The sequence below is a fragment of the Ranitomeya variabilis genome, chromosome 1 (genome assembly GCF_051348905.1).
Source record: "Ranitomeya variabilis isolate aRanVar5 chromosome 1, aRanVar5.hap1, whole genome shotgun sequence".
Lineage (NCBI taxonomy): Eukaryota > Metazoa > Chordata > Amphibia > Anura > Dendrobatidae > Ranitomeya > Ranitomeya variabilis.
Window position 1 is genome coordinate 495,389,115 of NC_135232.1, and position 27,106 is coordinate 495,416,220.

General features: G+C 48.0%; 1 protein-coding gene across 2 annotated transcripts; it reads right to left on the reverse strand.

Annotated features, from left to right (window-relative positions):
* Positions 1-27,106, reverse strand: THAP1 (THAP domain containing 1). Of its 2 annotated transcripts, XM_077251960.1 has the most exons (4): positions 26,987-27,106; positions 26,779-26,907; positions 20,706-20,901; positions 1-1,584 (listed from the first exon to the last, which is right to left on the reverse strand). In XM_077251960.1, the coding sequence occupies exons 2-4, from the start codon at positions 26,847-26,849 to the stop codon at positions 1,141-1,143; spliced, it is 711 nt and encodes a 236-aa protein (XP_077108075.1). In that variant the 5' UTR covers positions 26,850-26,907; positions 26,987-27,106; the 3' UTR covers positions 1-1,140. The 2 variants fall into 2 exon arrangements, with proteins under 2 accessions (XP_077108075.1, XP_077108083.1); XM_077251968.1 differs by lacking the exons at positions 26,779-26,907; positions 26,987-27,106 and adding an exon at positions 26,492-26,671 and having other exon boundaries at positions 216-1,584.

Here is a 27,106-nt window from a genome sequence, read left to right on the forward strand (position 1 = left end):
CAGTTTTGAAAAAGTTATTTTTTTTATATATCTTTGTTTCAATATACAAATACAATTGTTTCATGGCTTGTATATTTATTTACGGATTTACATTAGACAGCTAGTAAAATATTTCAATAGCAGAAAGGAAAAATATTATGTGAAAGAACCATACAAGCCATATTTTTGTGGACATTAGCTTACCAATATCCTAAATAAATACAAGACAATTGATTGCATTTATTTGTCACTTTAATGTGAGTGGTACAAAAACAGAAAATTCACCTGTATCTAAAAGTAAACGTCTTCAACCTTGATACAGATATCAGAAAGACAACTTGAAAAAAGTAAAAAAAAAAAAAAAAAAAGTCTGTAGAAAAAAAATTAATTGAGATAAAATGAAATTGTGAGGTTTCACCACTTTTAAACAGATATTCTGGGAACTTTAGATTTTTTTTGCAACTGCAACTAAATTGATACTTTCAAAAATAACCTGTGAACTTCATTGCAGTTTATACTATATAAACTAATCCCTCCATACAATACATACAGATGCCTCAAGACAAATTGAAAGCCTTTAACCTTAAGTATATTAATAATCTAGACACTTAATGGGGTATTCCTGCTTAGCCATTTATGACCAAGATTGGACTACATTTATTTAGTAACCAAAGGTGGATGGATTAACATAAAACAGACAAGTTGGTTATATTACACCATTATCAAAACTCCCAAAATATGGAATGGAAGTTTCAGACACAGGGTGGCACATAATCCCACCCACCACTGGCTGTCGCATATAGACAATTGTTCCCATCTCAATGATAAATGGCCAAAATAGCAATATACCCCTTTTACATGAAATGAATACAAAAAAATCAATTTGGATATGAAGCTGTGGAAAGAGAATACAGAGTACAGGAGTAATGTTAATCAACCATGAAAGGATTACTATGGTTCTTATAGTCACCAATCTCTCGAAATCTGTCACAGTGAAATATTTTATAGAGTAGTAATAGGCTTTATTTTTAGTAGGTAGTTCGTGTTATGTGATCCCTTTAAATCTTAAAATCTCTTGCAGCATGTTGACGTCCACAAAACAGGAGATGCCGGGAGCCCTGCTATCAAAACGTAATGGAAGAACATAGTGCAGAACTTCTATTAAGCAATGGTTATGCGATTATGGGTCTGCACATGACAGTGATCACCAGCACTTCCTCCAGGACTAGATATTAATAATTGAGGGATCTCAGTTCTTTCACTCTCGTTGCACACTTCAAAATAATTGCTTGGTAAAATCACATAGCCAGCACCGTTTTTATAATCAAACACTTCTTTCTCCAGTTTTTCCAGATTACGCTCTTGCCTTCTGCACCTCTGGTTTGCAATTCTAAGCTTTTTCCTCAGTTTATCAACTTGTTCTTCCAGCTGTTGTATTCTCCTCCTCTGATGGACTGTATCTTCCACTGTATAATTGTGGTCACAGATCACTGCTATGTGACTAGGGGTGTATGGAGGCGGCAAAAGCAATCCAATAGCAGGGTCTATTTCTGGAATTGTAGGAACCGGTGGGTTTTGGTCTTCCTTTTTTATAGTCTTTGTGGTCTAAAGTAAATGATAGAAATGTATGTTAAATACGTACAAAACATATATGGATGCATAGATATCTGCTAAAATAAAAGTCATCTATTAAGTCCCAAGAGTAAGTCCCATTGGGGGCTTTTTTTTTTTTTTTAACAGAAATAAAAGTGGAGCCCAAGCAATTATAAGTATTTGATACGCTGCCGATTTTGCAAGTTTTCCCACCTACAAAGAATGGAGGGGTCTAATTTTTATTGTAGGCACACTTCACCTGTGAAAGACAAAATCTCAAAATAAAAAACAGAAAATCACATTGTATGACTCTTACATAATTAATTTGCATTTCATTGCATCAAATAAGTATTTGATACAGTAGAAAAACAGAACTTAATATTTGGTACAGAAACCTTAGTTTGCAACTACAGAGATCAGACATTTCCTGTAGTTTTTGACCAAGTTTACACACACAGTGCAGCAGGGATTTTACCCCACTCCTCCACACAGATCTTCTCCAGATCTTTCAGGTTTCAGTTCCCTCCAAAGATATTGTATTGGGATCAGGTCTGGAGACTGGCTAGGCCACTCCAGGAGCTTGAAATGTTTCTTACTGAGTCACTCCTTAGTTGCCCTGGCTATGTGTTTCAGGTCATTGTCATGCTGGAAGACCCAGCCACAACCCATCTTCAATGGTCTTACTGAGGGAAGGAGGTTGTTGGCCAAAATCTTGTGATACATGACCCCATCAATCTTCCCCCACATATTTCAGGGGGACTGTCTCAATTTAGATTGTTTCCTCATTCATTGATCGCTAACATTATTTCTCACTCTACACCTATGGTCACTTTTTATGTTTTTTTGACACATGTCCTTTTAACAACACTTGAGCATTCCCCCTTTTTACACCCTAATATTCATGGTTTACCCTTTCACAGTAAGTTGTTTTTCAGGCTATATACATATATGACTGTCTATCTTGCTTTCTCACAACCATTCTTTTCTGGCAATTACCTATGTTGATATATAGCACAATACTTAGATGACGTATTTCATTCTCATCTAGTGGTCCGTGTTTTGTGTTTTGCTTTTTGGTTTATCAACCACATTTATGTATATCTTTTAACCCTTTGTACATGAATTAATGTTTTTTATCCAAGTGTGGGCACTTCTTTGCATGTAGTGCTTCCGTTTACTGTGTGTTCAATAAAGGTATTTTTGTTTATTCTACCACTATTCTTCCCACAGTCTTTTCCTTTGGACTGAAAGTTCGGTGTTCTCTCTACGATAAAAATTACAGACCTTACCATTGTTTGTAGGTGGGAAAACTTGCAAAATCGGCTGTATATCGTGTGTGTGTGTATGTATGTGTATATACACTCACTGGCCACTTTATTAGGTACACCATGCTAGTAACGGGTTGGACCCCCTTTTGCCTTCAGAACTGCCTCAATTCTTCATGGCATAGATTCAACAAGGTGCTGGAAGCATTCCTCAGAGATTTTGGTCCATATTGACATGATGGCATCACACAGTTGCCGCAGATTTGTCGGCTGCACATCACCACCACCAGCCTGAACCGTTGATACAAGGCAGGATGGATCCATGCTTTAATGTTGTTTACGCCAAATTCTGACCCTACCATCCGAATGTCGCAGCAGAAATCGAGACTCATCAGACCAAGCAACGTTTTTCCAATCTTCTACTGTCCAATTTCGATGAGCTTGTGCAAATTGTAGCCTCAGTTTCCTGTTCTTAGCTGAAAGGAGTGGTACCCGGTGTGGTCTTCTGCTGCTGTAGCCCATCTGCCTCAAAGTTCGACGCACTGTGCGTTCAGAGATGCTCTTAGGCCTACCTTGTTTGTAACGGGTGGCGATTTGAGTCACTGTTGCCTTTCTATCAGCTCGAACCAGTCTGCCCATTCTCCTCTGACCTCTGGCATCAACAAGGCATTTCCGCCCACAGAACTGCCGCTCACTGGATTTTTTTTCTTTTTCGGACCATTCTCTGTAAACCCTAGAGATGGTTGTGCGTGAAAATCCCAGTAGATCAGCAGTTTCTGAAATACTCAGACCAGCCCTTCTGGCACCAACAACCATGCCACGTTCAAAGGCACTCAAATCACCTTTCTTCCCCATACTGATGCTCGGTTTGAACTGCAGGAGATTGTCTTGACCATGTCTACATGCCTAAATGCACTGAGTTGCCGCCATGTGATTGGCTGATTAGAAATTAAGTGTTAACAAGAAGTTGGACAGGTGTACCTAATAAAGTGGCCAGTGAGTATGTATGTATGTATGTATATGTATATATATATATATATATATATATATATATATATATATATATATATATATATATATATATATATATATACACATATATACATACACACACATACATACAGCATGCTGCGTATCTCGGATGAGACTTGCCAATGCAAGTCAATGGGTGCGAGGGAAAAAAAAAAAAAAAAAATTGCATGGCATACGGACCATCCGTATGCCGTCCGTTTTTTACAGATACCTTACCATTCTGTGGCATAGAACACTGTAAAAGGTCCTGTAAATTATTGCAGAAAAACGGTAGCAGAGAAAAAACCGCATTGCATGCGCACGTCATATGGATGTCATACGGATGCTATGTGAGAAAAATCGCACTGTACTCGTCCATTTTTTTTGGTCCAGATTACGGACCTTTTTTTTCTCGCAAATGGGTATGAGCCCTTAGTCGGATAAGCTCTAAGGCGGTTTGGACACATTTAAAAAAAGGGCATCCTATAATGTACATGCAGGTTACAAAGCGCAGTCGCAATCTGTTTATAGCCTCCAATAACACAAATTATCAACAAAACAATATATATATATATATTTCAATAATAAAAAAATAGCCTTTAAAAGGTTAATCCTAAAATTACATTTTTACAAAGAACAGTAAATCCATACTTACTGTTAGCATACAGACTAAGCCCAAGAAAGATTCTTTCTTCTACCTTGGTGCCTTTATTTCATCTCCACTGGCCCAGTGCATCCAGCTTCACAAAGCTGAATGGGCGGAATTATACTTAAAGGGAACCTGTCAGCAGGACTGTGCACAGTAACCTACAGACAGTGTCAGGTTGGCGCTGTTATACTGAATAAAATGATACCGGAGTTGATGAAATCCGTCTTATGGTTGTTGTTTAAACTGTTTTCAGTTAATGAGATTCTCGTGCTCCAGGGCAGCCTGTGGGCGGGGCTTTATGTCACCTGTCATAAGCCCATAAGGATGAATATGCGCCTATTTTACATAATGCATATAATTTTAATGGCTTAGAAAAAAAAAAAAAAACAGCAAAATGGCGCGGGCGCATGCACAGTAGTATCTATCGTTTGCCGATATATGTTACTGCGCTGGCGCCATTTTGTTGGAGGAAAAAAAAAAATTGGCTGCAGCAAAATGGCACCGATGCTTGCACAGTAGCATCTATTGGCTGCCATTTTACTGACGATACTTTTTTTTTTTTAGCCAACAATATTATATGCATTATTTAAAATAGGAGGCAGGTCAGGTCTTAAGCTCATAAGGCTGAATATGTGAACAGAGCAACACAGAGCCCCTCCCCGAAGCACGAGCATATCATTAACTGACAATACAGATTAAAACACAACAACCACCAGAAGACGGATTTCATCTACCAAGGTATCATTTTAATCAGTAAAGCAGCATCAACCTGACAGTGTCTAGTTTACTGAGCAAAATCCTGCTCACAGGTTCGCTTTAAACGACATTATTACAGCTGCACACTGCTTTTCCTCAATGCTGCAGTCACCTCCCTCCCTCTTCTGTGTGTACATGACTAGCCCTGCCTCTCTGAGTTTATTAATCAGAGCTGTGCTGGAAGCAGGCTGACTGATGAATGTATAAAATTGAACTGGCAGCCAGAAAAGCTCTGCTATACTGTGTCCAGTTATTTCAAGCCATTACTGGACAACATAAATACTACAATGCCCCGTATAAAATAGAAAATATACTGTATACTCATACCTGGACTCACTGGTGTCGCCACTGTGTCTCCCAGCAGTCACGTGATATTAACTGCTTATGGGCTAGAAGACAGAGCCGATATCACTGTAACTGCACTGGCCTAGGAGGTCAGTAAGGCTACGTTCACATTTGTGGTCAGCGCAGCAGCGTCAGGCGCCGCAGCATGCGTCATGCGCCCCTATATTTAACATGGGGGCGCATGGACATGCGTCGCACTTGCGTTTTGCGCCGCATGCGTGCCTGGGGCGCCCGCGTCCGGGCGCAGAGGACGCAGCAAGTTGCATTTTTGCTGCGTCCAAAATCAATGAAAAAAAGGACGCATGCGGCGCAAAACGCAGCGTTGTGCATGCGTTTTGCTGCGTTTTTGTTTGCGTTGTGCGTTGCCGCACCGACGCTGCGGCGCACAACGCAAATGTGAACGTAGCCTAAGTGGGGTGCTGTAGCATGTAAAAAAGGGTTGTCCAGTATTGGACAGTCACTTTAAAGGGAGATCATTAGCCTCAAACTGCATTTTAAATGGGCTTGACATCCCAGTGTCTGAATGCCGCTTGCGTGCATGCTGTGTTGTCGCCTTCCTTCTGATGCCGCTCGTTACACTAATAACTCAGAAGTGAAGCTAGTGGCGTCAGAAGAAAGGAGACAGAGAGGAGAAAGCGTGCGGCAATTGCTTGCATCCACACACATGCCGGCAGCATTCAGTCAGCGCTGTCAATCAGAAGTGGAGAAAGGGCCCCAATATGCAAATTAGGAGCCGAAACAGTGCACCAAATTCTTGGCCAAGCCAAGGGCGCACCAAAGTCTCCTCATTTACGCATGATTAAAACTTACTTTATTAGGCACAGTACCATGGTAGTTATAGGGACTAAGTCCCAAACAACATTCTACAGCCCATTTAAAATGCATTTTGGGGGTGATGGACTCCGTTTACAGCAGAATATAATCATATTAGAATGAGTCAGAGATGGTATCATATATTAAACAGCATTGCCACAATGGCTGCTGTAGTCAGGTGTTGTGTAAATGAAATCCCCTTCAAGGATGGTATAAGTAATAAATAGTGTTGAGCATTCCGATACCGCAAGTATCGGGTATCGGCCGATACTTGCGGTATCGGAATTCCGATACCGGGATTCCGATACTTGCCGCGTATCGGATACCGGAATCGGAAGTTCAAAGATTCAAAATGCAGAAATTCAGCCAATGAGAATGATTCCAAGTGTGGGCACATCCTGTTTAGCATGGAGGGCATGAAACTACTGGCAAGGCTGTGATTGGCTGCTGAAATGATGTCATGCTGCAGTTTAAAAGTCGCTGGCGCCATTTTGCGATCACTCTGCTGTGAATTCAGTTAAGGTACCGTCACATTAAGCGACGCTGCAGCGATAGCGACAACGATGCCGATCGCTGCAGCGTCGCTGTTTGATCGCTGGAGAGCTGTCATACAGACCGCTCTCCAGCGACCAACGATGCCGAGGTCCCCGGGTAACCAGGGTAAACATCGGGTTGCTAAGCGCAGGGCCGCGCTTAGTAACCCGATGTTTACCCTGGTTACCAGCGTAAAAGTAAAAAAAACAAACAGTACATACTCACCTGCGCGTCCCCCAGCTTCTGCTTCCTGACACTGACTGAGCTCCGGCCCTAACAGCACAGCGGCTTTCACTTTCACTTTAGGGCCGGCGCTCAGTCAGTGTCAGGAAGCAGACGCTGGGTGAGTATGTACTGTTTGTTTTTTTTACTTTTACGCTGGTAACCAGGGTAAACATCGGGTTACTAAGCGCGGCCCTGCGCTTGGTAACCCGATGTTTACCCTGGTTACCAGTGTAAAACATCGCTGGTATCGTTGCTTTTGGTGTCAAACACAACGATACACGGCGATCGGACGACCAAATAAAGTTCTGGACTTTATTCAGCGACTAGCGACATCACAGCAGGATCCTGATCGCTGCTGCGTGTCAAACTAAACGATATCGCTAGTGAGGACGCTGCAACGTCACGGATCGCTAGCGATATCGTTTAGTGTGACGGTACCTTTAGTGACAGGACGCTGTTTGCTGACTGAGGGACAGTTTAGAGATAGCGATTTGCTTCTTTGTGCTTTCCAAAGGCTAATTTAGCAACCGCTGTGTTCAACTACTATTCACCTTGCTTTTGCCTTGTAGCGCTGTTTTCACAGCGATCTGCAAGGTCTGTGTGTGTGTGTGTGTGAGTGCAGCCCACTGTCTAGTCTGAGTGCAGCCACATAGGCCATCCATAGCTGGTTGTATTCAGTTCAGGGAGGGTGGTTCATTGCCTCATACTGTTCTTTTTTTTTTTTTTTTTTTTTCAAGTAGTGTAGTCTGCTGCTAATTTATTCAAAAAAATCCTATTAGTGTCTTTCCACCCGTCTCCAGCTAATTTGTGGAAAAACACTACATAGGATAAAGTAGAGGAGGGTTTTTGGGCCTTGCAGCGCCGTTTACGGCTGTCTGCACGGTCTCCGTGTGACTGCAGCTCGCCCTGTAGTCTGTGAGCAGCCATAGCCTGGTTGTCTCCAGCTCAGGGTTGTTCACTGCGTCATACCGCCAAATCAATTTTAATTTTTTTTCAAGTAGTGTAGTCTGCTGCTAATTTATTTAAAAAAATCCTATTAGTGTCTTTCCACCCGTCTCCAGCTAATTTGTGGAAAAACACTACATAGGATAAAGTAGAGGAGGGTTTTTGGGCCTTGCAGCGCCGTTTACGGCTGTCTGCACGGTCTCCGTGTGATTGCAGCTCGCCCTGTAGTCTGTGAGCAGCCATAGCCTGGTTGTCTCCAGCTCAGGGTTGTTCACTGCGTCATACCGCCAAATCAATTTTAATTTTTTTTCAAGTAGTGTAGTCTGCTGCTAATTTATTTAAAAAAATCCTATTAGTGTCTTTCCACCCGTCTCCAGCTAATTTGTGGAAAAACACTACATAGGATAAAGTAGAGGAGGGTTTTTGGGCCTTGCAGCGCCGTTTACGGCTGTCTGCACGGTCTCCGTGTGATTGCAGCTCGCCCTGTAGTCTGTGAGCAGCCATAGCCTGGTTGTCTCCAGCTCAGGGTTGTTCACTGCGTCATACCGCCAAATCAATTTTAATTTTTTTTCAAGTAGTGTAGTCTGCTGCTAATTTATTTAAAAAAATTCTATTAGTGTCTTTCCACCCGTCTCCAGCTAATTTGTGGAAAAACACTACATAGGATAAAGTAGAGGAGGGTTTTTGGGCCTTGCAGCGCCGTTTACGGCTGTCTGCACGGTCTCCGTGTGATTGCAGCTCGCCCTGTAGTCTGTGAGCAGCCATAGCCTGGTTGTCTCCAGCTCAGGGTTGTTCACTGCGTCATACCGCCAAATCAATTTTAATTTTTTTTCAAGTAGTGTAGTCTGCTGCTAATTTATTTAAAAAAATTCTATTAGTGTCTTTCCACCCGTCTCCAGCTAATTTGTGGAAAAACACTACATAGGATAAAGTAGAGGAGTGTTTTTGGGCCTTGCAGCGCCGTTTACGTCTGTCTGCACGGTCTCCGTGTGACTGCAGCTCTATCTGTTGTCAGTTCAGCCCCCAAAAAATAAATAAACAATAAAGTTCACCAAACACACCAGTTACACCACTTTACATTTGTGTAGGCCACATTAGCTCATATTAAAGTCTAGTCCACACTTTAGAAAATTAGTGTTTCTTATACCTGTTAGGAGGAGTTGCTCAGGAATAAGCACACAAATCCGTTAGTACTTTTCTGCTTATCTTTATCAGTCAACCAAGATGAAGAAGGCAGTGAGTAAGGCACGTGGGCGTGGGCGCGGAGCAGGGAGGGGACATGGGGATTCTGTGCCTGCTGCGGGCACCGGTGACTCATCAGCACCCACTTTCACCAGGCAACAGTCGTTCATGCGCAGCTTTGTGTCAGAGCGCCGTACACCGCTGCTGCGTCAAGAACAAATTGAAGCTGTTGTCGGATGGATGGCAGCTAATGCATCAACTTCCATTAGTGCCACATCCTCTCAGACACAGAGCACTGGAGAGCAGCCATCTGTCTCTTCACCACCTGCCAAATTGCCCAGGCAGACAGAGAGCCCAGGACAGGAGCCGTCTCTACTTCTGTTCTCTGAATCTCTTGGCTTGGAAACAGGGGGCCAGCCAAGCAGCATTGGAGAAATGGAAGAAGAGGCAGGGTGCAGTGATGCCCAACATCTTTTTCTGTCTTCCTCTGAAGAGGCGGGTGGGCCAGTGGCTCCGGTCACCACATCGCAGGCCGCATCAGCTGATGATGACACTCAGGTGCCACTTACTGGTGCGTGCTCTGCTGCTGAGACTACCCAGGAGGAGCAGTTGGGGGCAGAGGGTAGTGTAGATGATGAGGTCCTCGACCCATCTTGGCGTGAGGGACAGGAAGGTGGTGGGAGCAGCTCTGAGGAAGAGATTCCCCGTACGGCCCAAAGAGGGAGAGGGAGGGGGAAGACTGCGGATCCTGCAGCCTCCGCTTTGGCACCCGTTAGGAGCATGTCTCTTCCAAAAGCCAAAAAGGGCACTCCCAAGACTTGCAGTGCCTGGTCCTTTTTTGACACAGTTGCAGATGACATTTGCTATGTCAGATGCAACGTGTGTCATCAAAAAGTCAAAAGAGGTCGAAATGTCAGAAACCTCAATACCTCCAACATGTGGAAACATGTGCGCAACAGGCACCCGGCGGAGTTAGAAAAACACACTGAAGAGGTAGGCCAACCAACAGCGGCAGCTACCACCTCTTCAGCTCGTGTTGCCTCTTCCTCTAGCTCACACGCAGCTGGTTCGGCTTCCTCCCAGGATCGCCGTGGAAGAACCTCTGGCCCTGTTGTCCAGAGACCCGCTGTAATTCCACCCGCAGCACCACTTTCCCAGTCATCCACACACTCCCAGCCCAGTCTACAGCCATCGGTAGTACAGGCATGGGAGAAAAGGCGGCCTTTCTCGTCAAACCACCCACGAGCACAGGCTCTGACTGCAGGCATTGCCAAACTTCTGTCACTGGAAATGCTGTCATTCAGGCTGGTGGAGACTGACAGCTTCCGTGACTTGATGTCATTGGCAGTCCCACAGTACAATGTGCCCAGCCGCTTTTACTTCAGCAGGCAAGCCGTCCCTGCCCTGCACAAGCATGTGGAGGGACACATAAAACACGCGCTACTGAACGCCGTCAGTAGCAAGGTCCACCTCACCACCGATGCGTGGACCAGTCAACATGGACAGGGGCGATACCTTTCCCTCACTGCCCATTGGGTTAATGTCGTTGAGCCGGGTACAGACCGTGCGAGTGGCGCAGGACGTGTCCTGCCCACTCCAAGGATTGCAGGAATCCATTCTGTACGCATTGACTCCTCCTCTTACACCAGTTCCTCAGAATCATCGCTGCAGGAGCCGTCACAGTCCACCTCCACATGGACCCGTGATGAACGTGTACCTGTTACGACCGACATGAGCACAGCCGTGGCCAAACGTCAACAGGCCGTGTTGAAATTAATTTTTTGGGGGAATCGTAGCCACACAGCGCAGGAGCTCTGGAATGCCATCAAGCAGGAGAGCGATGTGTGGTTTGTGCCAGCGAATCTCCAGCCAGGCATGGTAGTGTGTGATAATGGCCGAAATCTGGTGGCAGCTCTGGGCCTCGGCAACCTCACTCACATCCCATGTCTGGCACATGTGCTCAATTTGGTCGTGCAGAGCTTTTTGAGGGACTATCCGGATCTTGATGCACTGCTGCACAAGGTCCGCCTAGAGTGTGCTCACTTGCGGCGTTCCAGCACGGCAAAAGCGCGCATTGCGGCTCTGCAGCGCCGACACCGCCTGCCGGAACATCGCATCATATGTGACCTACCTACCAGGTGGAATTCCACGTTACATATGTTGGAGCGGTTGTGTGAGCAGCAGCAAGCTGTAATGGAGTACCAGCTGCTTCAGGCGCAAAAAAGTCGCAGTCAGCGCCGTACAGACTTCACAACCACAGAGTGGGCCACTATGAATGACGTCTGCCAGGTTTTGCGTCCCTTTGATTATTCCACGCGGATGGCGAGTGCAGATGATGCACTAGTCAGCATGACTGTCCCCCTTATCTGCCTGCTTGAAAAATCACTGCAAGCGCTAAGGGATGATGTTGTGGAAGAGGTGGAGGATGAGGATTCACCATTTCCATCATCTTCTGGACAGTCAGCGCCACGTGGTTCCTCACAAACGCGTAGGCAGGGGACAGTTTGTGAGGAGGATGAGGAGGAGTCAATGGAGGAGGAAGACGTCCGTCTAGAGGAGGGAGTTACCGAATTGTCCAGTACTCAGTGTGTACAGCGAGGGTGGGGTGATGACGAGCAGGCAGAGATCACGCCTCCAGCAGGGGACAGCGTTTCTTGGGCAGTTGGCAGTCTGCAGCACATGGTGGATTACATGCTGCAGTGCCTGAGAAACGACCGCCGCATCGCCCACATTCTCAACATGTCTGATTATTGGGTGTTCACCCTCCTCGATCCTCGCTACCGGGACAACGTAGAAAGCCTCATCACACCGTTGAACCGGGAGCGAAAAATGCGGGAGTACCAAGACACACTGGTCAATTCCATCATCTTCTCCATTCCAACTGAGAGAAGTGCTGCTAGTGCATTCCAAAGCAGCTCAGTGCGTCCAGGCAGTGGTGGAGGCTCTGCACAAAGAGGGAGCAGAAGCAGTGCCTCTGCCCAAGGCAAGACCAGTATGGCCCAACTGTGGCACAGTTTTCTGTGCCCCCCACAAAAGTCTACACCATCACAGACGGCTCCAGTCAGCAGGAGGCAACGGTTCCGTCAGATGGTGACAGACTACATGTCTTGCCCTCTTGCTGTACTCCCAGACGGCTCTTCCCCTTTCAAGTTTTGGGTCTCAAAGCTGGATACATGGCCAGAGCTAAGCCAGTATGCATTGGAGGTGCTGTCTTGCCCTGCGGCCAGTGTATTATCGGAACGTGTCTTTAGTGCTGCAGGTGGTGTACTAACTGACCGTCGCATGCGACTATCCTCCGATAACGTTGACCGGCTTACTTTCCTGAAAATGAACAAGGCCTGGATCTCGCAGGAATTTGCCACTCCTCCTCCTGATTAAATAATTAGGTCACTGTATACGTTATCCAGGTCTCCTGTTGTGTTCATCTTTCTACCACCTGAACTTAAATTCCTGGGCTCCAACACCGCCAGTTGAGGCTCAGAAGTGCCGTCTGCACAGTCAAAACATACGACCCAGTGTTATTGGGTTTCAGTAACGTCAGCTGATCCCCAGCTGTGTAGCCGGCAATGTGTCATGCGACCGCCACGCTGACACAACAACTGAAATGTAAGGGAATCTGTCCCCCCCCCCCCCAAGGCGTTTCTTACTGAAAGAGCCACCTTGTGCAGCAGTAATGCTGCACAAGGAAAAGGTAGCTATTTTTGTTTAGCACCTTGCACACGCAGAACTTAACACTTATAAAATGTGTCCACTGATACCGTAACACCGTCCCGGAGGTGGGTCTTTCCTTCGTAATGTGACGCAGCACAGCCGTCATTCCTACCCCCCCGGCGCCGCGCACCCGCTCCTCAGCGTTGTTTGATTCCGTCCCGGAGCCTGCGCTGTTATGTTATCCCGTGGCCAGGCACACTTAGCGCTGCCCGTCTTCTGGCATCATTTGGTGTCAGGATGGCTGCGCCTGTGCGGCCGCGCTGGCAGAGAGCCCGCCTCGCAGTGTCTTCTGATTTAATCCCACTGGGGGCCTGGGATCCATGGACATGCGCAGTGCATATCTGAACCTCCACCTCTCACTTATCTCCCTATGGCTTCTTCAGACTGTTCGGTGTCAGCTGGTCCCTAATAGCATGCCACGGCCGTGACACCGCACAGTCTTAAGAAGCCGTAGGGAGGGGAGTGAGAGGCGAGGATATGCACTGCGCATGTCCATGGATCCCAGGCCCGCGGTGGGATTAAATCAGAAGACACTGCGAGGCGGGCTCTCTGCCAGCGCGGCCGCACAGGCGCAGCCATCCTGACACCAAATGATGCCAGAAGACGGGAAGCGCTAAGTGTGCCTGGCCACGGGATAACATAACAGCGCAGGCTCCGGGACAGAATCAAACATCGCTGAGGAGCCAGTGCGCGTCGCCGGGGGGGGGGGGGGTTAGGAATGACGGCTGTGCTGCGTCACATTACGAAGGAAAGTCCCACCTCCAGGACGGTTTTACGGTTGCAGGGGACACATTTTATAAGTGTTTAGTTCTGTGTTTGCAAGGAGCATGATGAAAAGAGCCACCTTTTCCTTTTGCATCTTTTGTGCTGCACAAGCTGGCTCTTTCAGCTACAAACGCCTTGGGGGGGGGTTAAAGGTTCCCTTTCGACTTTCTCAGGCTTCAGCCTACATTGTGTTCCTCTGCTTTTCCACCTGTCCCTGGGCTCCAACACCGCCAGTTGCCGTCCAGAAGTGCTGTACGCACAGTCAACAGTCCCTCCTCTGTTATTGGGGTTCAGTAACGTCAGCTGTTCCCCTGCTGTGTGTGTGGCAATCCCTCCTACCTCCTCCAACCTCCTCCTCCTCCACCTGTCCCTGGGCTCCAACACCGCCAGTTGCCGTCCAGAAGTGCTGTACGCACAGTCAACAGTCCCTCCTCTGTTATTGGGGTTCAGTAACGTCAGCTGTTCCCCTGCTGTGTGTGTGGCAATCCCTCCTACCTCCTCCAACCTCCTCCTCCTCCTCCACCTGTCCCTGGGCTCCAACACCGCCAGTTGCCGTCCAGAAGTGCTGTACGCACAGTCAACAGTCCCTCCTCTGTTATTGGGGTTCAGTAACGTCAGCTGTTCCCCTGCTGTGTGTGTGGCAATCCCTCCTACCTCCTCCTCCTCCACCTGTCCCTGGGCTCCAACACCGCCAGTTGCCGTCCAGAAGTGCTGTACGCACAGTCAACAGTCCCTCCTCTGTTATTGGGGTTCAGTAACGTCAGCTGTTCCCCTGCTGTGTGTGTGGCAATCCCTCCTACCTCCTCCAACCTCCTCCTCCTCCACCTGTCCCTGGGCTCCAACACCGCCAGTTGCCGTCCAGAAGTGCTGTACGCACAGTCAACAGTCCCTCCTCTGTTATTGGGGTTCAGTAACGTCAGCTGTTCCCCTGCTGTGTGTGTGGCAATCCCTCCTACCTCCTCCAACCTCCTCCTCCTGTCCCTGGGCTCCAACACCGCCAGTTGCCGTCCAGAAGTGCTGTACGCACAGTCAACAGTCCCTCCTCTGTTATTGGGGTTCAGTAACGTCAGCTGTTCCCCTGCTGTGTGTGTGGCAATCCCTCCTACCTCCTCCAACCTCCTCCTCCTCCACCTGTCCCTGGGCTCCAACACCGCCAGTTGCCGTCCAGAAGTGCTGTACGCACAGTCAACAGTCCCTCCTCTGTTATTGGGGTTCAGTAACGTCAGCTGTTCCCCTGCTGTGTGTGTGGCAATCCCTCCTACCTCCTCCAACCTCCTCCTCCTCCACCTGTCCCTGGGCTCCAACACCGCCAGTTGCCGTCCAGAAGTGCTGTACGCACAGTCAACAGTCCCTCCTCTGTTATTTGGGGTTCAGTAACGTCAGCTGTTCCCCTGCTGTGTGTGTGGCAATCCCTCCTACCTCCTCCAACCTCCTCCACCTGTCCCTGGGCTCCAACACCGCCAGTTGCCGTCCAGAAGTGCTGTACGCACAGTCAACAGTCCCTCCTCTGTTATTGGGGTTCAGTAACGTCAGCTGTTCCCCTGCTGTGTGTGTGGCAATCCCTCCTACCTCCTCCAACCTCCTCCTCCTCCACCTGTCCCTGGGCTCCAACACCGCCAGTTGCCGTCCAGAAGTGCTGTACGCACAGTCAACAGTCCCTCCTCTGTTATTGGGGTTCAGTAACGTCAGCTGTTCCCCTGCTGTGTGTGTGGCAATCCCTCCTACCTCCTCCAACCTCCTCCTCCTCCACCTGTCCCTGGGCTCCAACACCGCCAGTTGCCGTCCAGAAGTGCTGTACGCACAGTCAACAGTCCCTCCTCTGTTATTGGGGTTCAGTAACGTCAGCTGTTCCCCTGCTGTGTGTGTGGCAATCCCTCCTACCTCCTCCAACCTCCTCCAACCTCCTCCTCCTCCACCTGTCCCTGGGCTCCAACACCGCCAGTTGCCGTCCAGAAGTGCTGTACGCACAGTCAACAGTCCCTCCTCTGTTATTGGGGTTCAGTAACGTCAGCTGTTCCCCTGCTGTGTGTGTGGCAATCCCTCCTACCTCCTCCAACCTCCTCCTCCTCCACCTGTCCCTGGGCTCCAACACCGCCAGTTGCCGTCCAGAAGTGCTGTACGCACAGTCAACAGTCCCTCCTGTTATTGGGGTTCAGTAACGTCAGCTGTTCCCCTGCTGTGTGTGTGGCAATCCCTCCTACCTCCTCCAACCTCCTCCTCCTCCACCTGTCCCTGGGCTCCAACACCGCCAGTTGCCGTCCAGAAGTGCTGTACGCACAGAGCCAAACACCTCGCAAATGTGTTAGTGGGGTTCAGCACCGCCAGCTGTTCCCCTGCTGTGTATACGGCAACGTGTACTGCGACCGCCACGCAGGCACAACAAGTTAAATTTAAGGGAACCTGTCCCCCCCCCCCAGGCGTTTGTTACTGAAGGAGCCACCTTGTGCAGCAGTAATGATGCAAAGGGAAAAAGTGCCTCTTTTCGTGGTGCTCCTTGCAGATGCTGAACCTAACACTTATGAAATGTGTCCCCTCACAGCGTTCAACCGACCGGTAGGTGGAACTTTCCTTTGTCATGTGACGCAGCACAGCCGTCATTTTTACCCCCTTGGCGCCGTGCGCCGCCTCCTCAGCGTTGTTTGAATCTGTCCCGGAGCCTGCGCTGTTAGGTTACCCCTTGGCCATGCACACATTTCGCGCTGCCCGTCTTCTGACATCATTTGCTGTCAGGCTGGCTGCGCCTGTGTGTGTGCGCTGTCCGAGATTCAGCCTCGCAGTGTCGTGTAATGTAATCCCACCGCGGGCCTGGGATCCGTGGCCATGCGCAGTGCATATCCTCGCCTCTCACTCCCCTCCCTACGGCTTCTAAAGACTGTTCGGTGTCAGCTGATCCCTAATAGCATGCCACGGCCGTGACACCGCACAGTCTGAAGAAGCCGTAGGGAGGGGAGTGAGAGGTGAGGATATGCACTGCGCATGGCCACGGATCCCAGGCCCGCGGTGGGATTACATTACACGACACCGCGAGGCTGAATCTCGGACAGCGCACCCACACAGGCGCAGCCAGCCTGACAGCAAATGATGTCAGAAGACGGGCAGCGCGAAATGTGTGCATGGCCAAGGGGTAACCTAACAGCGCAGGCTCCGGGACAGATTCAAACAACGCTGAGGAGGCGGCGCACGGCGCCAAGGGGGTAAAAATGACGGCTGTGCTGCGTCACATGACAAAGGAAAGTTCCACCTACCGGACGGTTGAACGCTGTGAGGGGACACATTTCATAAGTGTTAGGTTCAGCATCTGCAAGGACCATAATTAAAAGAGCTAAGTTTACCTTTTCCAGCATTAGTGCTGTACACGATGGCTCTTCCAGCTACAAACGCCTGGGGGGGGGGGGGGGGGGGTTAAAGGTTTCCTTTCAACTTGCTCCAGTGCAGGCTTCGGCCTACGCTCCGCTCCCCCTGCTCCTCCTGCTGACCCTGGGCTCTAACACCGCCAGTTGGGGCCCAGATGTGCTAGCTGCACAGAGAAAAACACCAGCCAATGTGTCAGTGGGGTTCAGCACCGCCAGCTGTTCCCCTGCTGTGCAGCCGGCAACGTGTCCTGCAACTGCCACGCAGGCACAACAGACCCAAAAGCTGCCGCCAGTGCAGGCTTCGGCCTACACTCTGCTCCATCTCCTCCTCCTGCTGACCCCGGGCTCCAACACCGCCAGTTGGGGCCCGGTACTGCTAGCTGCACAGAGAAAAACACCAGCCAATGTGTCAGTGGGGTTCAGCACCGCCAGCTGTTCCCCTGCTGTGCAGCCGGCATCGTGTCCTGCAAAAGCCACGCAGACACAAGAACTGAAATTGAAGGGAACCTGTCCCCCCTCCCCCAGGCGTTTGTACGTTTTAAAGGCCACCTTGTACAGCGGTAATGCTGCATGTGTGCAAGGTGGCTCATAAACGTATTCTCCTCGCACATGTGGAACTGAAAACACGTCTAAAATGTGTCCTCTGTGTGACCATTTAACCGTCCCGGTGGTGTGACTTTCCTTTGTAATGACACGCTGCAACCCCCTTGGTAGCGCTGCCCGTCTTCTGGCATCATTGTTTGGCTGCCTGCGCCTCTGCGGCCGCCCTGACCCACACAACGCCCCTCGTTGTCTTATTTATTGGGACTGCGAGGGTGTGATTGACGGGCATGATCAGTGCATCAGTTCGCCTGTCCCTCATCTCCTTCCGCCTTCTGCGGACTGTGCGGCTTCATGGCCGTGGCATGCGATAAGGGATCAGATGACGCCGCACAGTCTGAAGCGGGTGTAAGGACCCGAGTGTCAGAGGCGAACATATGTGCTGCGCCAGGCCCTGAATCCCAGCCCCGCAGTGTTTTAACAATGTTAAGACACTGCGGGGCTGGGATTCATGGTCATCGCGAACCGCACCGGCCGACATTAAATGATGCCAGAACATGGGCAGCGCTAACAGCGCTAGGCCAGGGGATCACACGACAGCGCAGACTCCTGTACAGCAAATAACAACGCTCAGGAGGCTGCACCCAGCACCAAGGTGGGATTCTTGACATCTGTGCTGCGTCTCATTACAAAGGGAACTCGCGCCTCCAACACAGTTTGACTGTTTAAAGGGCTAAATGTTATACGTGTTTCATTCAGCGTGTGCAAGGAGCGAAATTAAAAGAGCAACCTTTGACTTGTGCAGCACTACTGCTGCATAAGCTGTGGCTCTTCTACTTTGTAACCCCTGAGGGGGGGTTAAAGGTTACCTTTGAAATTGGTTCAATTAGGCTTCGGCCTACACTCTGCTCCCCCTGCAGAGCCCTGGGCTCCAACACCGCCAGTTGGGGCCCGGTACTGCTAGCTGCACAGAGAAAAACACCAGCCAATGTGTCAGTGGGGTTCAGCACCGCCAGCTGTTCCCCTGCTGTGCAGCCGGCAACGTGTCCTGCAACTGCCACGCAGGCACAACAGACCCAAAAGCTGCCGCCAGTGCAGGCTTCGGCCTACACTCTGCTCCATCTCCTCCTCCTGCTGACCCCGGGCTCCAACACCGCCAGTTGGGGCCCGGTACTGCTAGCTGCACAGAGAAAAACACCAGCCAATGTGTCAGTGGGGTTCAGCACCGCCAGCTGTTCCCCTGCTGTGCAGCCGGCATCGTGTCCTGCAAAAGCCACGCAGACACTTGCTCTTGTACCTTCTGCTCCCCATCCTGGTTCCAGTACCGCCAGCTGGTTCCGGGCAGAGCCTTTGGCTTAGGTGCCTCCCTCTGGGTATCCGAGTTCCACCAACGTCAGGTGGTCCTTGGTAGTGCTTTCAGGCACGGGTACCTCCTGCTTAGTAACCGGGTTCCAGTAACGTCAGCTGGTCCTCGGTAGTTCCATTGGCTCTTGGACCTTCGGCTACCCATCCGGGTTCCAGCACCGTCAGCTGGTTCTCGGCAGTGTCTTTTGCTCTTGTACCTTCTGCTCCCCATCCTGGTTCCAGTACCGTCAGCTGGTTCCGGGCAGAGCCTTTGGCTTAGGTGCCTCCCTCTGGGTATCCGAGTTCCACCAACGTCAGGTGGTCCTTGGTAGTGCTTTCAGGCACGGGTACCTCCTGCTTAGTAACCGAGTTCCAGTAACGTCAGCTGGTCCTCGGTAGTTCCATTGGCTCTTGGACCTTCGGGTAGCCATCCGAGTTCCAGTTCCATCAGCTGGTTCTCGGCATTTTCTCAGCCTTCTTGTACCTTCTGCTACATTTCCAAGTTCAAGAGACTAAACACGATGACCCGGAAGACCACCCCTAAGATGACGACGACACCAGAGACGACAACCACTGTGATGACGACGACCCTGGAGACGATGACCCCGAAGACCACCCCGATGACGACGACCCTGAAGACCACCCCGATGACGACGACCCCGGAGACGACGACCCTGGAGACGACGACGACCTGGAAGACCGAGAAGCAGAAGAACAAGAGGCTGCAGAACAAAGAGCAGAAGAACATTAAGCATAACACTAAATATCAGAGCAAAAAATATTATCTAAATTATAAGCAGAAGAAGACTAAGCAGTGTATGGGGGTGAGTCCGTTCCTCCTCGTGGTGCCCCTGGATAAAGCCTGATGCTGCAGGCCAAACTGAACGCGGACAAATGTAACTGTTTTGTGACAGGCAGAACGGAAGGTGTAATCTTCAAACTTTTATAGATAACAACTACGGGAATGCCTGTCACAAATAAGAATATGATGAAGAAGTAGAATATGATGAAGATAATAGTAAAATAAAAAGAATATGAACAATGTAACCAAAAAAATAATAGGTAGAAGATGAAGAAGATGAATAAGGTGAAGAAGTTGATGTCAAAGAAGCTGATGATGAGGATAATGAAGAAGAAAGTGTGGGAGAAGTAAAAAAGAAGGTGAAGGGCGTGGAAGTAGTGAAACATCAATATCTGACAAAATAAAAAAAAATTAACATAGTCTAAATCTTTCTACCGCCGAACGTCATAAAAAAAAAAAAAAACCCTGCTATTCTATTACATTGGGCTAAACCTCTGTGCCTTTAATGTCTCCGCCACGTCCCCCAATACATCCTACATTATTCTTAGTTGTTTTCCTTCATGTAGAATGAACCTACAAGTTTATAAAGGGTTTATTTTAATTCCGATATTTTCGTCCCATTGACTTGCATTGGGATCGGGTATCGGTATCGGATTGGATCCGATATTTTGACGGTATCGGCCGATACTTTCCGATACCGATACTTTCCGATATCGGAAAGTATCGCTCAACACTAGTAATAAATGATTTATGGTATCTAAAAAGTATAGATGTATCACACATATAGGTGCCAAGTCTCCTCATTCAGCTGTTAAAACATGGATTTAAGTACTGTGTCTTACATGATGACAATGATCCTATAAGATGAAGTAAAAGCAGAAATTTTAACTTACCACAGGCTTATTTTCAGTGTAAGAGAACACAGTTGGAACAGCATTATCCTTGAGTAGTTTATTGTTACAAGCCCTCTTAAAGCAGTCGGGTGTAAAGTGGTCCGAACAGATGCTACTGTACTTGGTTGGTTTAAAGTCAGCCCTTCTGACTGCAGCCTCCCATTTCTTACAAAGAATTGGTCGTGTTAAGGGAAATCTAAAGAAAAAATATAAGTGAAGTAGATGTAGTAACAGAAAATGTATAGGTAACTCTTTAAAGATTTCTCTGGAGTGCTTTTTATAGCTGCTAATGTAACATTTATTCATCTAAAGCCTTATTTAGATGGCCAAAAAGCAGCCTACTCAAAGAGGACATTTCACCAGTATGAGCAGCGGATGCTGGCTGATATTCTTAGGCTGGAGAGGTACCAATATCCAAGTACCTTTTGCAGCCTGATAATATCAGCCCCAAGCTGCCTGCTTTATCTATACTGGTTATCAAAATTAGGGTGGAAACCATGTTGTCCATTTTTTTTCCCCAGTGCTGGAAAGGTGATTTAAATCTAAGGGTATGTGCACACGTTGCAGATTGGACTGTAGAATTTTCTGCGCAGATTCTGCATCTCTTGGCAATAAACGCGTAAAAATCCACACGTATTTGATGCGTTTTTTATGTGGATTTGTATGCGTTTTTGTAAGCTAAATAAAGAACTATTATTTAATGTCATTTCTTGTCCAACCTCTTCATTTACATAATCAATTGAAGAATAATGTTTACACACACAGATAGATAAATAGATACTGTAGATAGATTGATGGATAATAGATTGATAGAAAGATAATACCAAGCCCGATGTTTAGTAATGAACATAATAAAATGGTACATAAGAGTTAAATAAAGACACACACAAAATCTGCGTTAGGGTATCTTTCCACAGTCCGGATATGCAGCGCTTTGGACGCAGCAGATACCCGCTCCGTCCAAAGCGCTGCCAGCTTTTGTACGCTAAGTGATTTCGCATGTGTTCATTGAACACATGCGGAATAACTGCATCCTATACATAGACTGTGTCATTTATCTTGCGGAGATGGAGCGTCTCCACAAGATAAAAAGACATGCTGCGGTCTATAAAGATGCGCCGCATGTGCGTAAACGCAAGTCTGCCACCTGTGTCTTTGAACGCATTGTGGAGGTGGGATTTCATAAAATCCCATCCAGTATGCTTTAACATCTTGACGCTGCAGCTGTATGCACCGTCTAATCCGCAGCGTTTCCTGACCGTGGAAACATACCCAAGGCTGGGGTCACACTTGCAAGAAACTTGCGCGAGTCTCTTGCATCAATACCCAGCACTGCCGCCGGCACTTGGACCCGAGCGTTCAGCTGCATAGAAATACATGCAGCCGTACACGCCGGTCCCGAGTGCCGTGTATTGAGGCACGAGACTCGTGCAAGAAACTTGCAAGTGTGACCCCAGCCTTAAATGCAACATTTTTTTTTAAATTAAACAAGGAAAAAAATGGCGTGGGCTCCCGTGCAATTTTCAAAACCAGCAGAGGGAAAGCCAGTGACTGGGGGCAGATGTAATACCCATGGAGCTTCCCAGGCTATTAATGTCAGCTCACAGCTGTATACTTAGCCATTACTGGCTATTAAAATAGGGAAGCCCAGCCCCCACCAAAAAAATGAAGTGGGGTCCCCCACAATTAATAACCAGCAAAGGCTATGCAGACAGCTGCAGGCTGACAATAGCCTAGGAAGGGGCCATGGATATTGGCCCCCCTGGCTACAAACACCAGCTCTCAGCCACCCCAGAAATGGTGCATCTCTAAGATGCACCAATTCTGGCACTTAGCCTTGCTCTTCCCACTTGCCCTGTAGCAGTGGCAAGTGGGGTAATAGTTGTGGGGTAATAGTTGTGGGGTTGATGTCACCTTTGTATTGTAAGGTGACATCAAGCTCGGCTTAGTAATGGAGAGGTATCAATAAGACGCCTATCCATTACTAATCCTAGTTATATGGTAAATAAAGACACAGCCAGAATAAAGTCTTTTAATGAAATAAAACACCACATAGTTTGCCATATTTATTATTCTACTAATCCATGCGACGCCCTTGATCTCCTGCAAAAAAATAAAACAAACCAACACAAATACTTCCTCTTCCGATGTAATCCATTTAATAACGAGTGTCCCACGACGATCTCCCATGTAGAACAGTCACATCAGCTCTACAGGGGCCTCCGATGATACATGGTGGGAGTATTATCTCTGGTCAGTGTATCATTGGAGTTCGTGCTCTTACTTTATGGCACCACTAGCATGGGAATTTTCTCACGCAGCGGTGCCGCAAGCGACCAGACGAACTCCGGTAACCTCTAGGCGACGGAGTGATACAGTGCGGGAGGATACCTCCTGTCACTGTATACCAGAGCCCCTGTAGAGCGGTCACAGCTCCCGATCTGTGTACTGTATGTGTATATGTACTGTATGTGTTTTTTTTACTATTCCACACAGTAGCCGGATGATGGGGCTACTACTGTCCCATCATCGGCTAGCTGTCGCTGTAGCAGACATAGCCAGATGGAACTAGTAGTCCCATTGGACGATGCCTGCCTACACATACGCACATATTCTCTGCACACACAGTCTCCACCCACACACTTCCTCCTCCCAATCTGCAGCGTTTCTCGCACGCAACTCTGCAGCAAAACAGATCTTTTTAGACCTGCGGTTTTGCTGAGGATTTGAATCACTCAATGGGTGCAGAAACGCTGCAGATCAGCAAAAAGAATTGACATACTGAGGAAAATAAAACACTGAAAATCCGCGCTGATTTTTCCGCAGCATGTGCACACCAACTCTGGATTTCCCAATGACTAGCATTGGTGGTGCACTACACTGCGGATTTGATGCAATTCTGCACGTCCAAAAACATTGCGGAAACGCATCAAAATCCGCAACATGTGCACATAGCCCAAGACTTCGAATTTTTCTTGTATTGAAAAGTGACCTCCGTATAGCTCCATGAAACACTGGAGCTGCTGGCAGGTCACTTTTCACTGGAGATCGACAGGAGCAATGCTGGAAATGGATGAAGGCAGCAGGGGACTTACATTTAAAGCACCACTCCAGCAGCGCAATGAAAAGAAAAATAATGCTAGAGTTGCTTTAAAAGGGCAGAAAAGTGCCTTTGGCCACAGTTATCTGCACCTCTAAAAAAAAAAAAAAAAAAAAAAAAGGACACCACTGAACAGAGGCCAGACGGAGCCCAGAGTAACTCTCCTGCCTCATTATAGTGAATGGATCCACTATCTGTCACATCACTTGGAGATTTAGATGGAAACCCCAAAGTAAGTGCTCAGAATAAAGCAACACAAAAATGTGATCATAAATGCTATGCAACATGCTCTCAATAAAAGCTTCAACTCAATCCACAAAAAAGCAGGTCCCCACTCGGGTCCGTCATTGGTTAACGGAAATATAGGGAGTTTCATGTTACTGGTAGCACAAAGGCTCTGGAAAAGCGAAATGGCCTCACGCTCCCCAAAAGAAATTCAGCATTCCCAAATCCAAATGCTCCCCTCCGTTCTGAGCTCCAGTTTGCCTAAAAAAACATTTAGAGCCCACATGTTTGACATTTCTGTAGTGATGAGAGTCCGCCCACCTTTACAGGTGCATGTATCCAGAAGCATGAGTTGGGTATAATGTACTGGTCACTACAAAGGCAGTTTGCAATTTTCACTCAGCAACATCCACTGCTGCTTGTTTCTGGAAAACACCCATGGAGTCAAAATCGTCACTACATCTGTAGGTAAATTCCCAAAGGGGTATAATTTCCAAAATGGGGTCACTTGAGGGGATTCTGCTTTTCTATCACTGAGGGGCTCTGTATATGGAATCCGCAAACTGTTCTAGGAAAATCTGCGCTCCAGGAGGCAAATGGCACTCCGTTCCTCCCGAGTCTCTTTGTGTGGCTAAGCAGTACTGTGCAGCCACATATGGGGTATTTCTACATTCAGTAGAAATTGTGGGAAAAATTTTGGTGCCAGTTTTACCCATTTCCCAGTATGAAAAGGTAAAACTTGAGGCTAACACACAATCTTGGTGGTGAAAATGTTATTTTATCTTCACTGCTCAATGGTATAATAGTCTGGGGGACATCTGTGGTGTCAATATGATCACTGCACCCCTAGATGAATTCATTGAGAAATTTAGTTTGTAAAATAGGGTCACTTTTGGTGGGTTCTGCTGTGTTGGTACCTCAATGGCCCTACCAATGTGACATGGCACTCAAACAAGTGCAGCAAAATCTGCACTGTAATCTACCGTTTCTCCCCTTCTGAGCTTTGCACTGTCCCTCGAGTAGTTTTCAACAACATATGGGCGATATAGGAGAAATTGCACAACAAATTTTGGGGTCCATTTCTCCTGTTACCCTTGTGAAAATACAAAATTTGGAGCTAAAAAAGATTTTTGAGGGAAAAATGTGATTTTTTTTTTATTTTATGGCTTAACGTTATAAATGTCTGTGAAGCACCTGGGGGTTCAAGGTGCTCAATACACATCTAGATAACTTCCCTAAGGGGTCTCGTTTCCAAAATGATGTCACTTGTTTGTAGTTTCCACTGTTTAGGCCCATCAGGGGATCTCCAAACATGACATGGCGTCCGCGAATTATTTCAGCATATTTTACATTCAAAAAGTCAAATGACGCTCCTTCCCTTCCGTGCGCCCAAACAGTAGGTTTCCCCCACATATGGGGTATCGACATACTCAGGAGAAATTGCACAACAAAATGTAAGGTCCATTTTCTCCTGTTACCCTTGCAAATGTAAAAAAAAAAAAAAATAGGCCTAAAGGAAAATGTTTGTGAAAGAAAGGTAAATGTTTATGTTTTTCTTCCACATTCCAAAAATTCCTGTAAAGCACCTGAAGGGTTAATAAACTTCTTGAATGTGGTTCTGAGCACCTTGAGGGGTGCAGTTTTTAGAATGGTGTCATTTTGGGGCATTTTCTATCATATAGACCCCTCAAAGTCACTTCAAATGTGAGGTGGTCTCTAAAAAATGAATATGCGCATATTCACCACTGTAATGAGTGGTCCCACGTGACCGCTCACACAGGACAGGCTGCCGGCGCTGAGAGGAGACATCGCGGGAGCTGGATGAGTATTTCTCTGCAAAGAGCTGGGAGGCGCACTGGGGATGGGAGGCGGGAGGTCACCTGCAAAAAAGAACAAAAACTTGATCTTTCATCTGTTCACTCCTGCAGGGGAGAAGAGATGAATGCCGCCTTCAGCATCACACGCGGGGGGGGGGGGGGGGAGAGCGCTTACTTCCGGTACCGGAATTATCTGGACGTGTGAAAGTGGCCTTATACGCACGCACGCAGGCTGCGGCTTGTCAGTCACTGTCAGCGGCCAGACAGAAGCCGCTAGGGACCCACCTGTAGGACTAGTGCACAGTGTGGCTCGGTCCCCGATGGTTAATAAGTCTGTTTTTCTGAAACACTGCAGCGTTACAGGGCCAAACACACCTGCCCGCGGACCACTCTGCAGGCAGCTGCTGCTTGGAACATGCTCACTAGTTTACACAAGTAAACAAACAATGGCGACAGCAAAATTAGTCACAAAAAGTGGTAAGAAAATTATCAAAAGCAGGAGGGAGAAAGAGGTTTTATGACAAAAACACGCGTGTCCTGAAGCATCTTCTTCCCATAGGCCCAGCGGGTGCCCATATTCCCTAGCATTAGGACATCTGGGTACAAAACACGTAAAACTACATGAAGTTTGTGGCTTTATGTACAGAGATCCACCATGAAGGAAGCGCAGAAAGCAGCAGCCATATGAACGCGGTTCCAGCATGGCCGGCTTCCCCCATCAGTCACACAAGCAGCTGGCACAGGACTGGCACAGTGCGGCTCCGCCACTTCTACGGGAGCGCGCACAGCACTCCGCTCGCCCCCTCTCAGCTGCGCGCTTCACAATAAGCGCATGCGCACATCAAGGTTTGGCGGGAGCGCGGCGACTACTATGGCTTCACGAAAAACTAAAAGCCATCGCCCCCTTACCGCCTTCCCGTATAGCACTCACTTGTGGAACGAGATGGGTTTATCCTTGTCATATCGGTTTTTGCAGCCGTACGCAGAGCAGGACTGCACCATCGCCTCGGCTCACTCCGCCTCTTGTTTTTCAGTGATGAGCTCACCCGTTTTTTTCCCTCTAGACAGAAACAAACCATTAACGTCCTCTCCTCGGTTCACCGTCCCGAAGGGTATTTGTTTCGCCCACCGCCGATTACCGTTTATTAAAAGCGAGTGAAATTAGCGGGTACTGCTCCTCCCGGCTCCAAGATGGCTGACACCGCTTCAGTTGTCGTCACGTTTGCGAGCTGAGCGCACGCCTACCATTTGCCAGCTTG

What these genes read in the sequence shown, in the direction of transcription:
- THAP1 (XM_077251960.1), bottom strand. Translation starts at nt 26,849, where the DNA reads ATGGTGCAGTCCTGCTCTGCGTACGGCTGCAAAAACCGATATGACAAG. An exon ending in AAACCCATCTCGTTCCACAA is followed by an intron (nt 20,902 to 26,778) that starts GTGAGTGCTATA and finishes TTTTTTCTTTAG; the next exon opens with ATTTCCCTTAACACGACCAA. An exon ending in ACACTGAAAATAAGCCTGTG is followed by an intron (nt 1,585 to 20,705) that starts GTAAGTTAAAAT and finishes CATTTACTTTAG; the next exon opens with ACCACAAAGACTATAAAAAA.